This window comes from Apium graveolens, chromosome 7, assembly GCF_009905375.1.
Source record: "Apium graveolens cultivar Ventura chromosome 7, ASM990537v1, whole genome shotgun sequence".
Lineage (NCBI taxonomy): Eukaryota > Viridiplantae > Streptophyta > Magnoliopsida > Apiales > Apiaceae > Apium > Apium graveolens.
The window spans coordinates 152,898,680-152,911,205 of NC_133653.1; the positions used below are offsets into that span (position 1 = coordinate 152,898,680).

General features: G+C 35.4%; 3 protein-coding genes across 3 annotated transcripts; 1 reads left to right on the forward strand and 2 right to left on the reverse strand.

Moving 5' to 3' along the window:
- Window positions 1-378: 378 nt before the first annotated feature.
- On the forward strand, window positions 379-2,855 carry LOC141672922 (large ribosomal subunit protein eL8y-like). Its single transcript, XM_074479622.1, has 7 exons — window positions 379-487; window positions 728-775; window positions 1,020-1,221; window positions 1,886-2,055; window positions 2,141-2,269; window positions 2,368-2,460; window positions 2,561-2,855. Exons 1-7 carry the CDS (start codon window positions 485-487, stop codon window positions 2,690-2,692), a joined length of 777 nt encoding a protein of 258 aa, XP_074335723.1. The 5' UTR covers window positions 379-484; the 3' UTR covers window positions 2,693-2,855.
- A 1,071-nt stretch (window positions 2,856-3,926) lies between these two features.
- On the reverse strand, window positions 3,927-5,227 carry LOC141675239 (transcription factor TCP20-like). The gene has a single exon (XM_074481952.1). The coding sequence runs from the start codon at window positions 4,960-4,962 to the stop codon at window positions 4,282-4,284; it is 681 nt and encodes a 226-aa protein (XP_074338053.1). The 5' UTR covers window positions 4,963-5,227; the 3' UTR covers window positions 3,927-4,281.
- Window positions 5,228-5,511: 284 nt separating this feature from the next.
- Window positions 5,512-11,942, reverse strand: LOC141671173 (putative metal-nicotianamine transporter YSL6). The gene is made up of 7 exons (XM_074477312.1): window positions 11,462-11,942; window positions 10,545-10,717; window positions 10,214-10,311; window positions 9,617-9,754; window positions 8,032-8,221; window positions 7,507-7,639; window positions 5,512-6,651 (listed from the first exon to the last, which is right to left on the reverse strand). The coding sequence occupies exons 1-7, from the start codon at window positions 11,835-11,837 to the stop codon at window positions 5,717-5,719; spliced, it is 2,043 nt and encodes a 680-aa protein (XP_074333413.1). The 5' UTR covers window positions 11,838-11,942; the 3' UTR covers window positions 5,512-5,716.
- Window positions 11,943-12,526: the final 584 nt, after the last annotated feature.

Below are 12,526 nucleotides of genomic sequence, written 5' to 3' on the forward strand. Positions count from 1 at the left end.
GTTTATAAAGCTGTTGTGAAACACAGTTTACTAGATACTGGGTTAAAATCAAGAGTTTCGATGGTAAGAAATTGATAGAACAGTTCAGATAAAGTCGATTGTCCTTGTCTTGAATTATTTTTACAATTAAAATTTCATAATGACCAACATAAAATTGAAAATTAAAATATTTTTTTATATTTTATTTAGACGCATGTTTATATGTTTGTTTTAAACGCGACTTAATAAATTAGTTGTATATAAAATCAAAGTGATTTTTTTTGGTTTGGGTTTGGAAGTAGTAATGATACATGGACTATACCTTGTTGCAAAAGCATTTGTAATTGGGTTGGACTTTGTGGTTTATACAGTTGGGCTACTCCAGACCCGGTGTTTGCTGAAGCAACAGCAGGCCTTGTATGATATAAAAACAGAGTATATTGTCTAGGGTTTATACATACATCATCCGCCGTTGCAAATTCCACAGACCTTAAACTATTCTCCAATGGTGAGCTTAATATTCTCCATCTATACATTTTGCGTTTTGTTTACAGTCTTACATATGTTTAGTTCCATTTACATTTGAAATTATCGATGATTTCTCATTTTCGTTCACTGATTTGTTGTTATAATTCCACGATTAACATATTTAATATATTGTTTGTTTATAATATTTTATAAATTCTAAGAAATGAGTAAACAATGTGTTTGTTAGGCCTGATGATGTTTGTGTTTGTGTCGTTTATAGGCTCCCAAGAAAGGTGTTAAGCTTTCTGTAGCAGCCAAAAAGAAGACGGTATGATTCTATTCTTTTATCGTTTAATTTATACATTTATTAAATTTGATTTTGTGCTAATTTAGACAATAATGTGGATTTTGTGATATTAGGCTACACTTTTATTTGTTAGAATGTATATTTTGGGTTCATTTCTGAAGTATCAGCAGTGAATTTTGTGACCTTAGGCTATTTTTTTAGGTTTTAAGTATATTTTGGTACATTTAGAGAATGTTTGTATGATTATTGTTTTGTGTGAAATTAGGATAAGGTGATGAATCCTTTATTTGAGAAGCGGCCTAAGCAGTTTGGGATTGGAGGGGCAATTCCCCCAAAGAGGGATATGCACAGATTCGTGAGATGGCCAAAGGTGGTTCAAATTCAAAGGAAGAGGATGATCCTCAAGCAGCGCTTGAAGGTCCCACCTGCTTTGAATCAGTTTACCAAGACACTTGACAAGAACCTTGGTGAGTTATCAAATTATTTTCTTGCCAGATTATTTGTAGGAACTATTAATGTGTACAAGTTTACTTGGTTGCTTTTTTGGATTTTATGTGGTATTGTCTATATCGAAGTATAAGTTAGCCTGCGAAATTTCTTTCTTTTCTATTGTGTCCGCCGTCTGCGGTTCAGTGCTCAATAGGTCAACAGTGACCAGGTGGTTAAACTAAGCACAAGTGTATAAAATATGAGGTTCCTAATTATCTAAATCACGCAAGTATTGTATAGGTCTAGTGAGTTTATTATAAGAGATAGTTTCTTAACCTGTCAAGGAATTTACTTTGAAAATGAGAAATTTAGAGAGTGTGGAGATGTAAATTGCCTGCTGACAAATTTTAGTCTTCATTAAAGCAATATCAGACTTTGGCTCTGGCCACCACATTTAATTCTAGATATGATCGCTTAGAATATCTTGTCTTTTTCATCCTGAGAAGCTTGGTTTTAGTTTAAAGTTGAGACGTTTTGCAGTCCTGTAGAGTTCTTGACAAGAAGTTGCATTTAAGTACTTGGGTATAAGGAACCATTTCTTTAAATGCATTGTCTTTACTTTGGCTAGCTGCATTTTTTGTCAGTGATGATAATAACTGTAGATGACTGATCTATACCTTCACTACTATTATAAAAATGCAGCCACAAACTTGTTTAAGATGCTTCTCAAGTATAGGCCTGAAGATAAGGCTGCAAAGAAAGAGCGTCTGCTGAAAAAAGCTCAGGCTGAGACTGAAGGGAAAACAATTGAATCGAAGAAGCCTATCGTTGTCAAATATGGTCTGAACCATGTTACCTACCTAATTGAGCAGGTTTAGGTTACCACTCTCCTGTGTCATAATCGTTGAACATCCGCTTTGTGCTATTTTCTAGACATGGCTGTTTTTTGTATTGCAGAATAAAGCACAACTGGTAGTTATCGCTCATGATGTGGATCCTATCGAGCTTGTTGTCTGGCTTCCTGCCCTCTGCCGAAAGATGGAAATCCCCTACTGCATTGTGAAGGGTAAAGCACGATTAGGAACAGTAAGTGTCCCTCGGCAAAGCCTATATATTTTTGCAGTTTCTTGTACAGAAAACAGTTGACGGTGTTGGGATTTATTATGTATATATATTCTTGCCAGATTGTGCACAAGAAAACTGCTTCTGTTTTGTGCCTGACCACTGTGAAAAATGAAGACAAGATGGAATTCAGCAAGATATTGGAAGCGATAAAGGTGTGTATATAATCAAATTTGCCCTCACTGAAGAGAGGGCATTTGTTGTCCTAGCTATAATTATTGTAAATGGAAATTGATGGGTTTTTGGTCATGGCAGGCTAACTTTAATGATAAATATGAGGAGTACCGCAAGAAGTGGGGAGGCGGTATTATGGGTTCAAAGTCGCAAGCCAAAACAAGGGCGAAAGAGAGGATCCTTGCCAAGGAAGCTGCCCAGAGGATGAACTAGAAGCTCTGATCTTTTTTAGTTTTTGCAAATCTGTTGACTTTTATAATTTAATATGAGTAGAATTTCTGTAAGAGACCATCTTTTCTCCAGGAAAAATCATGATACTTGCATGTTACATTTTTGTGTGCTTAAATGGATAACTGGCTCTTGCTTGATTGATCTATATACTTGAAAGAGTTTTCTAGGAATCCTCTTGGAATAAGTGTAGTTATGACGAGACTTCTAGCTCTTTGAGATCTGGGCACCTCATTAGTTGACAGGAAAAACACCTAGTATTGGAATGTCCTTTTGACATACTGGATTTTGTTTAGTCTTATCTTTTGGAGAAGATGAAATTGAAAGGTTTGTTTTGGTTGTGGCAAAGTAAATGAATTTTGAGCTATTGAAGTAAAATAGGCAGTTTGTTTGATGAAAATACCCAGCTTAACAAAAATTCTGAAACAAGGTATAAATGTGGTTATATATATAATGAAAATATCATATTTTAGGGAGCCTAGGACTGTGATTAGTATTTTATGATATTGATATGTGTGTGGGTTTATGATGCATGGCAGGGTCTTCCCATCCCATGTATGGGGCTGTGTTGGCCTTGATTCTATAATACGGGAAAAACCTGTGATAAAACTAGGTCTCAAGGTAAGAAAGCTAAATAACCAGTCTAGCTTGATGGATCTTCAAAGTTTACGTCCCACGCTTTCTTAAACAGGATGACCGATAACCAAAAGTTGTATACACAACACAAAGGTCCATATTATGTAAATAAGCTTACAAAAAAGAAATCATGTGTAATTACTGAACTGATATCAGATATGAATATATCCTTAAACAGACTGAATTAGCAATGAACACAAAGTTTGGTAGCATAAAGAATCTGTATACATGAATCCATGATATGTTTACTACCCTAGAAGGTCCAGACACTGCATTACCCCCGATATATTAGCCTGTTTCAGTTTAGGTATTTAATATTGGCGAATTCAACACTTTAGCTTTCAGATACCTGTCAAGTTCTCCTATTATATTATATAATAACTCATCAACCTGCAACAAAGATCCGCAAAAAATGTACGAAATTAGCTTAATCAACTGATCTAAGGCACACAAATACAACAATTAGCCGAGGTCATCTGGAAACTTGGTAGCTAATTAATATCTGTTTTCTGCGTAGCAGGGGGATGGTATTGTCAAGAGAACCAACGGAACATGACAGGAGAAAATCACAAACAAATCAAAGTTTATGGAAAGATTGATCAAATACAAAAAAGCTCATCACCATTATATAAGACTAAAAGCCAAAAAATGGCAACTCAAAGATGCTAAACAAGCAGAATTCACCCATGGACCAGCATAATGCTATAAATAATCCAATCCAAAAGCATGTTTTCTAACAAAAACACAAATCATGAAACCAAAGAGGCGTAAAAACATGTGGATAAACAAAATGAAATCCAGTTATTATATTATTCTCCCATATGCAGCAGTGACCCTGAAAACCAAAATTATACATAATAAACCAAGTACAGGATAACCCCGACCTTTTTCCCCCATGATCCTCTAAAATTTCTAAACCTTTATTTTCGAGAAACATTTTATCCAGACTCTTGAGAATCATCCTTGGAAGATTGCTGCTGATGCTGCTGATCTTGATGCTGATGCTGTTGCTGAACTCTAGGCTGACCCATCTGTTGGTAAATCTGGCTCAAGGCTTGAGAATTTAAAACCCCATCATGTGACAAACCAAGCTCCAAACCAGGCAGATGCTGACTAGTTGCACCCATGAGTGAAGTAAAGTTCATAGCAGGATTAACTCCCATATATTGCAAATAACTAGAATTATCATGACCCAAATGACTAGTTGATGAACCAGGGTGCCATAACCCTGGTGCACCCACATGGGCTCTCCCTAAATCATTGAACTTTGGATACAAACCTGATGATGGCACAGATACAGACACCCCATGTTGAGAAACAGAGGACCCTGTTGCTACCATAGCTGATGCAGGTATAGTTCCAGTCCCCGTGGTGGCAATAATAGATGGTTCAGCCTGTTGAAGTAGCCACTGTATGGTTTCTCCATCAGATTTGTGACCCAATTCTCTGGTTAGTTGAAAGATTCTAGCTGCACATAAAGCTGGCATCCTTATTCTTCTTCCTCTGCCTTCAACTTTTGTATGTCTGTCTTTGTTTGATGTTCTTTTTGGTGCTACTTGTAATTGTTTCTTTCCCTCTTCTTTATCAGAAACCATGATTCTAGTTTCTGAATTTTTCATTCTTGATTGTGTTGGTTTTGAGTTTGACTTTTATTGTGTGTCTCGTTATGGCAAGTCCAAGAAAACTGGTCTAATACTTGCTCTGTTTGTTGGAAGATGAGTTGATGATGATGTGAGAATTTGAGCTCTTGGGATCCATGAATGGTGTTTTCAAGATTTTATATATACAGTATAATTATGTACTAGTAGTAGTATATATAAATAAATAAGAGAGGTGATTAGATCTGGGTGCTTCTGTTCTGTACACACTCCTTTGATTGAAACAAGGTGACATCAATTATCAACAGACTGCTCTTGTTTTTACTCTTTATTTTTTAAAACCCAGGGAAAAGAAATTGCCCTTTACTTTGGTTTGTTTTTTACTGTTCTTAGCAAAAAATTACATAAAAGGTAAAATTTCAAAATGATGATTTTTGGAGATCTACTTATGGGCACACAAACGAAATAAGGATAACGCTCATCTTTCTATAATTGGATTATATATTAACAATATTTCATTGTTTTTGGGTTGGAGAAGTTAACTGGGTCTATCTTGAGTGTACAAGAATGTCAGCACAAGAGTATATCTAATTAACAATGATGTACATCTTTTGTATGTTCGTGACTTGGGTGTACAAACAGACCCTAAAACTTTGGGCAGACTTTCCCAAGTAAAAATCATACAACGGAATTTTATTTACAAGTTTATACAAGACTTCAAATGATTTCGAGGAAAGAATTACATGCAGCACAGGAGTTGCACATACATACATGTTCAGCTGCTTCCTGAAGGTCCAAAGTACATACAAATGGGAGGATCAATCCTGAAAATGGAGAGAACTGCAGATGGTACCGTCCATATTCCATCACCGCATATTAACCCTGAAGCAACAGCACCGGAATAGTCTTCTGAGCTCTTTCTATTCACTCGCTCCCACACAAACAAAATAACTGTCCCAACAAACATGTCAATTGCAAAATATGCTCCAATATAAAATGGAACTGCCATCGCCATAGGTATAGGAATGAACTGGGAAAACTTTGTGGGGGTCACATCCCTTAGCAGATTTACAAGTAGAGCTGCCACAAAAAATCCAAAACATAAAGCCAAGCAATGCTTTGGAAGCTCAGAAAATCCCTCAACTCCAAGGATGGCCATTTCTCTAAAGATGACAGCATATGGCGCCTTGTAGGGACTATCAGGGGTTCCAATTTCAAAAGCACTCCAAAACAACCAAAATGTGAGGGGTGCAATGATACATCCCATAGCTGTTCCAATTAGTTGACTCACAAACATAGACTTAGCTGAAGATAGTGTGAGATACCCGGTCTTGAAATCTTGCATCAGATCAGCAGCAGTTGAAACAATAGACATCATAACTCCACAAGAAGCCAGGCCAGCTACAACTCCTCCATCACGTCCAACCAAGGAAGCAATGATGAAAAGACCTATCTTCCCATACGTTGAAGCCAAGCTCCAGTCTGTGAGCCCAGTACCATATGAATTGCAGAATGCTAGGGCTGGGGCAATAATGTACGCGCAAAGGACTAGATACCACTTGAGGGGAGGAAAAATTTGTGGCATCACAGCAATAGATATTGCAGCTAGACCCACATATCCAGAAGCTGCAACCCAGTTTGGTATCCCATCCTTCAAGAAAATCATATCTTGCTTTTTCTTTTTCAGTATGAAGATAGAAGTCTCACCGTCTGTTAAAAACATAAACATGCAAAGTCAGCAAAAATCTTGAATGCCAGCAGCAAGTAATTGCTTTTCAATTCTCAAGACTTAACGTTGGACATGATTCTTACGAGTCTAAAGCATCTAATAGTCAGTAATTAGTGTATGGATCATTTCTATACAAAGAATTTGTCCCATTTCTCCTCTTTTTTGCTTTCTTTGCTCAATGAGTCAATATTCTCTTTTGTTAAATAGGAACGGTTAACCTTGTATTTTGGGTTGTCCCCTCAACTTATTACATTCCAAGGATGTTAGTGTTTGTCATGAGAGTTGAGGGCTCTCATAAGCACACTCAATCTCTCAACCCATAAACTCGCCAAACACAATGACCTGCTATACTAGTTCTATAAGTCATATAGCCACCACGGTCGGTCATGACCTTTCCACAGACTCCGCTTATCAGTCATTAACGCTTTCTGGGTTCAAGATACTTTATATGCCTCTGGCAGTGATAACAGCTTATGCAACCTAAAATTCTTGAACTTCTCAAAAATTGCTTAGTATAGAAATAAAATCTCACAACACGCCGTGATTTACTGGGCAAAAACAAGTGAGCCCACACGTAGTATTTATTAGATGAAAATGAGTGATCATACCCTATGTTACTAGGACTCAGCTAGAAGTCCAAGTATAGGACTCGGCAACTTTTTGAGAAATACACATGTTTTTGGCCTAAAATAAGTGTCCATGTCCGGGTGTCGAGTGTCCAACATGGGTACTCAAAGTTAAATTGAAGAGTCCGAGTAACATAGATCATACCTTTTATAGTGTTAATGATGACGAATTAAGAAAAAATTTAAGATCACATATGAGATTTGACTCACCAGAGATCTCTTTTACAAGAGGAAGATTTTGTTCTTTTTTGTTGATCTTAGACACTTCCATGATAGTAATAACTATTATCTTTGTCAAATTGTACAGGCCATCACCCAGAATTAGAGCAATAGATATGAAGACCTATAAATGTAACAAGTCATAATAAATCAAGTTAGCAAATAAGTATAAACATCAAGTTCAATAATATTTCAGGCAAACAAAGTCAGTTAAATGTAGGGCATGCAATCTTCGCAATTTTGTTAGCTTTACGGGGGTAACCTAGAAGATACATGAATCAGGCAGAAATCCTAGTTAAATTATAATTGCCAGCTGGGAAAAAATAGAAGCTTGAAGTTCAAGATAGTAAGAAAACTGAAGTTGGTACAACCCATTGGTCACACATCTATAAGATGTATCTCTTATCATCGTGATCACATATATACTGTACAATTAAAACTGAATTGAATGTTTTAATGTATTATACAATTCATTACCAATACTTGGTTCCAACGAGGGAAAATGCAGGAAAATACCTTGTATCCGTAAAGACCCTTGAAGTCGTTGCTGCCAAGGTCAGCTGCATACCAATCTCCAGCATGTTGAGAAATGAAAGGCCAAAGTAGACCCCAAGATATAATTGCCCCAAAAAGAACTGAGCAATTAACAATGTGAGAGCATATGAGACCACATCCAACATAGGTTGGACTGAAGTCAAAATAAAACCTGCACAGCAATGATAAATAATGTTAAAGATCAGTGGTAGCAGCTCTCTGTTGATGTAAAATTTCTGTTTAAATACACAGAGAAATCGTCAAAAATGTGCCATTTATAGATAATAAACTATAACATAAAACTCCAGAATATGCTCCTACCAGTTTTACCTTTATTTTTTAATTGACAAACATTGAGCCACAATTGGTAGATACCAATACAGAACTTCATTTATGTTTCTAATTTCGAACTGTAACAACCCCAAACCTACCATGCTTTTATAAAAATAGAACCTTAACAATCAAACTTAAAAATTTAAATGAGCTATAATTTGGTAAGATCCCAAGGCCTATACATAACAACATTCGTCAAATATAACCATGTTTTGGCTATTCGAAAATAAAATGATCATTTTCCTACAATTTGACAAAATCATGCTCCTCTATCCAGATATCTCTTTCTTTTATAACACTAGAACCTTCACATATCCAACAAAATAATTGGGCTTTAGCATATAAATCCTATACTGCCTGCTCTTCCTTCCTTCCACCTTTTGATGCCAACCTAGATTCGTTCATTGAAAAACACCACATAACAAAAGTATGAGCACCACTGTGCTGCATGTCCTCTACCCTTCTTCGGTCCTCTCTTTTAACAATCTGAAATTGTTAGTTGTGCTATCCATTGTTTGCCTTCTCAATTGGTTATTGATTGTTTCAGTAAAGTTTTGATACTATATAATTTTTGTATACTCCCAATTCAAAACATGTTTGAGTTTAAGTGAGATGTCGGCAGTTTTAATTGATGGCAGGAAGCTTGTTTGAAAACTAAAGTGAGGCAATTAACTATTCAGCAGTTCAATAATTGATAAACTTATGTATCCAGACATACAATGTTTGAGGAGCTACTTCATGTTTCCTTGTACCCTTTATCCTTCACATTCATCTCTCTATCAAACTTCTAATCTTACACACATCAGTGAAACTAGTATACACTGCCTGTATCTTGTGCAAAAAAACGCCTCGGTCTTCATTTTAAAACAAAGACATGCCATGTAGGCATATATATATGTTTTGAGTCTAATATATAGAATTACTAGACTATTTGATCATTTATACTATACCGTAAATATTTGGACTAATTATCCTATGCATTGCCCGTATCGGAAGGCAAAAGGCCATGAGTATGTATCCTCACTCCCCCTCGACACACTTATGAAATATAGTGCATTGTTATGTAACAAAACTTAAATAAAAAGAAAATAATAAGTAAGAGTATAACATAAAAGGAGACAGTTATTTACAAAGGGGTTATAAAGGGTTAACAAGCTTTTTAATTTTTTCCAGTAACATATGCTATAAGCTTCATCCAATTGTGAGTATTTATGTTTAAGAGAACAAGGCTTACGTATTTCTGAACAGTGTCAATCCTAAACTGGGAAAGTTATCAAACCCGCATGAATCACCAATGCCACTGAAAAACCATTTAAAGCAGCTAAAGCAAAAACTTATGCTCAAATACTTCCCAAGACAGCTTACTTGTTTCCTGTTTAGTAAAAATCACGAATTGTTAGGATCTGATAAAAAAGTATCAATATTAATGTATATTCTTAATAAGAAGCTAAATACAAGTATTATATCTTGTCACTTCAGGAACGGATACAAACATATTTCAAATATATTTTATATTACCATACAAGACAAGCTACAGAAAAAAATAGAACAATAACAAATGAAAGATAAGGAAAGGGGTGATATTCAGGAATTGCTACAGAAAAGTTTGGAGTCAATCATGACCCAGGGCAAGAGTGGGACAATGTGAAGGAAGTCACTGTACATAAACCACTAGGGAAATGTGTCGATGCAAATAATCCAAAGTATTGAATAGAGGTGTTATCTTTGTAGTTTTTAGTTTTTGTAAAACCTCATGTACCAGTATTAACAACAAGGATTGAGCACTCGAGAAAACTTTCAAAACAAAATTAAAACATGAAAGCAAACTTACCCTGCAAGCTCAGCTCCAGAATTCGTGTGGAAGCTATTGATCAACATTGCTGTTGCGGTGCCACTGGGGAATGTGAGCTTATCATCCATAACCATTATCTGAAATCATTGTTAAATTCATACACATACGCAGAAGATAACAATCAAAGTTGGTTATAAGAATTCAATACATTAATGGAAAGGCATACCAATAAAGAAAACTAGCAAGAGATAGTGAACAAGTACAGATCTTGCATGAAAACTCTATCATCACAAATGTTCTGGATTATGAACATCTTACTAGCAACATCAACAGTAAGAAAGAAGAAGCAACATAATGCAACAGAATATACCTTGCGAAGTGGAACAAGACTGAAAAGGCCAAGAAAACTGACAACAAAGATGAAACCCATCATCCACAACAAGCCTGGGTTCTTAACATCCTCTGCTCGGTTACCAGGGTAGTCCACACCAATTAATTTATATGTTCTCTCATCCAATGCAATCAAATATGACCCAAAACCCCCTGCCATACAGTGAAAAATGAAGCAAACTTGAGATCCCCGATGAGCGAAAAATGACTTCACATGTATTTGATCGAAAACAAAATATCGTATATCTATAATAACTAAGTACTTGTATCTACTAATGCTAGAGTTAATTTCATTAACTTGTAGAACTCATTGAACTATGCAATAGAATGCTCAATGGCTAAGTACCTCAAGGATCGAAAATTACAAGGCGAATGTTATAGGCGCCGAACAGGAATAGAATCACAAGTTAATCAACACAAACAGGACTAGAAGCATAAGTGATTCAAAACATAAACTATAGGACATCAGTTGGACAATTAGGTTTTTGTTAGAACAGTAAGATGGGTGGACGAGAGTCCGACCAGTCGACTACTATTCTTTGCTAGTCGAAAAGTCAAAAGGAATACATTATAAACATAAGAGTAAAGTGCATTATGTGTACCTGAACTCTAACCGGATATATCACTTGAAATTCGACTTCCGAAACTAAAGAATTTCAATTTTTTCTAATAAAGATCATTTCTACACAGTAGTTTTGCCCAACTCACATTTTAGCGGCTATATCTGTTATCATATATCATATATGTTTGATTTAACCCAAAAAAACAGTCTTGAAATTGGTCATCCTAAACTCAAAACAACTTACAGACACACAAAAAAACAATTAAACAAATGAACTTGAATTCACATAAAACAAAACCAAAATCCGTATAATATGAAGGGGTGAGAACACATACCACTAAAAGCAAGGCCATAACAAGCAACAACGCAAGTCTGAATAACAGTATTCTCCTGTCTAGTAAAGGGCTTAACAGAAAAGCCCAACTTAGCCAAAAGCTCAGTCCAAGACTTGACCATGAAAAAGCCCAACAACCCAGCAGCAACATTAAGAGATGGGATGATCCCAACTGTTAGATTAAGCTTATGAGTGATTATACAAAAAAGGGTACCCAAAACACCACTCACAACCAAGCCTCGAGCTGTAATCTGATGTTTCCATTCTGGGATTATTTCCAAATCAAGAGACTTGATGTTTTCATCATGTTGAATCAACGGTTCAGATATCTCTATGCTTGAGGTTCTTTCTTCAGTGCCCATTTTATCAACAACCATAAAATTTGGAGTTGGGGTCTGTAAACAAGAGGCTTTGACCCCTTTTGTTGGGGGGCGGAGATAAGAAGAGATCTAGATTCTAGGCAAATGCTATTTTTTTTTAAGATCTAGATTAACTGCTTTTTAACATGAAAATCTACATTCTACAGTTTTAACTGCTTTCCAAGATAGAGTGATTCAGTAATTTAAATTAAAAGTATTTTTTATAAAAACAGGTTTTTGAATTTTATCATACAATTCTTTTAATTATTTTTCTGTGAAAAATAGTAATATCACAAACACAATCCACCTGTGATAGAGTTTTATAAAACTTTGAGTCGGACGCGATTTTCCTTAGCCTATGGAATTATTGGATTTCATTTAATATTGTATATGATTGATAGATGTACGCGGTATGATTTGATTCGATTAATCGCTAATAAATTAATTAAAATTACAATTTGTAATTTTTTAAAATTTCATCCATAATTATTTTTTTTATAAATAAAAATTAATCAAATTTATCCACGTAATTGCAGTTAGTTGTAATTTAATTTTATGGTTAAATCCTTAGAATAGTTAAAGAAAAAGAAGCTAACATCTTTTTGACAGAAAAAGTTAAATTTAACACATTTTACATACACAAAATGAATTATTAGGGGTGATGGGCAGTACAGTTTTTCATTTTGAATCAGATGTTCATATATCTC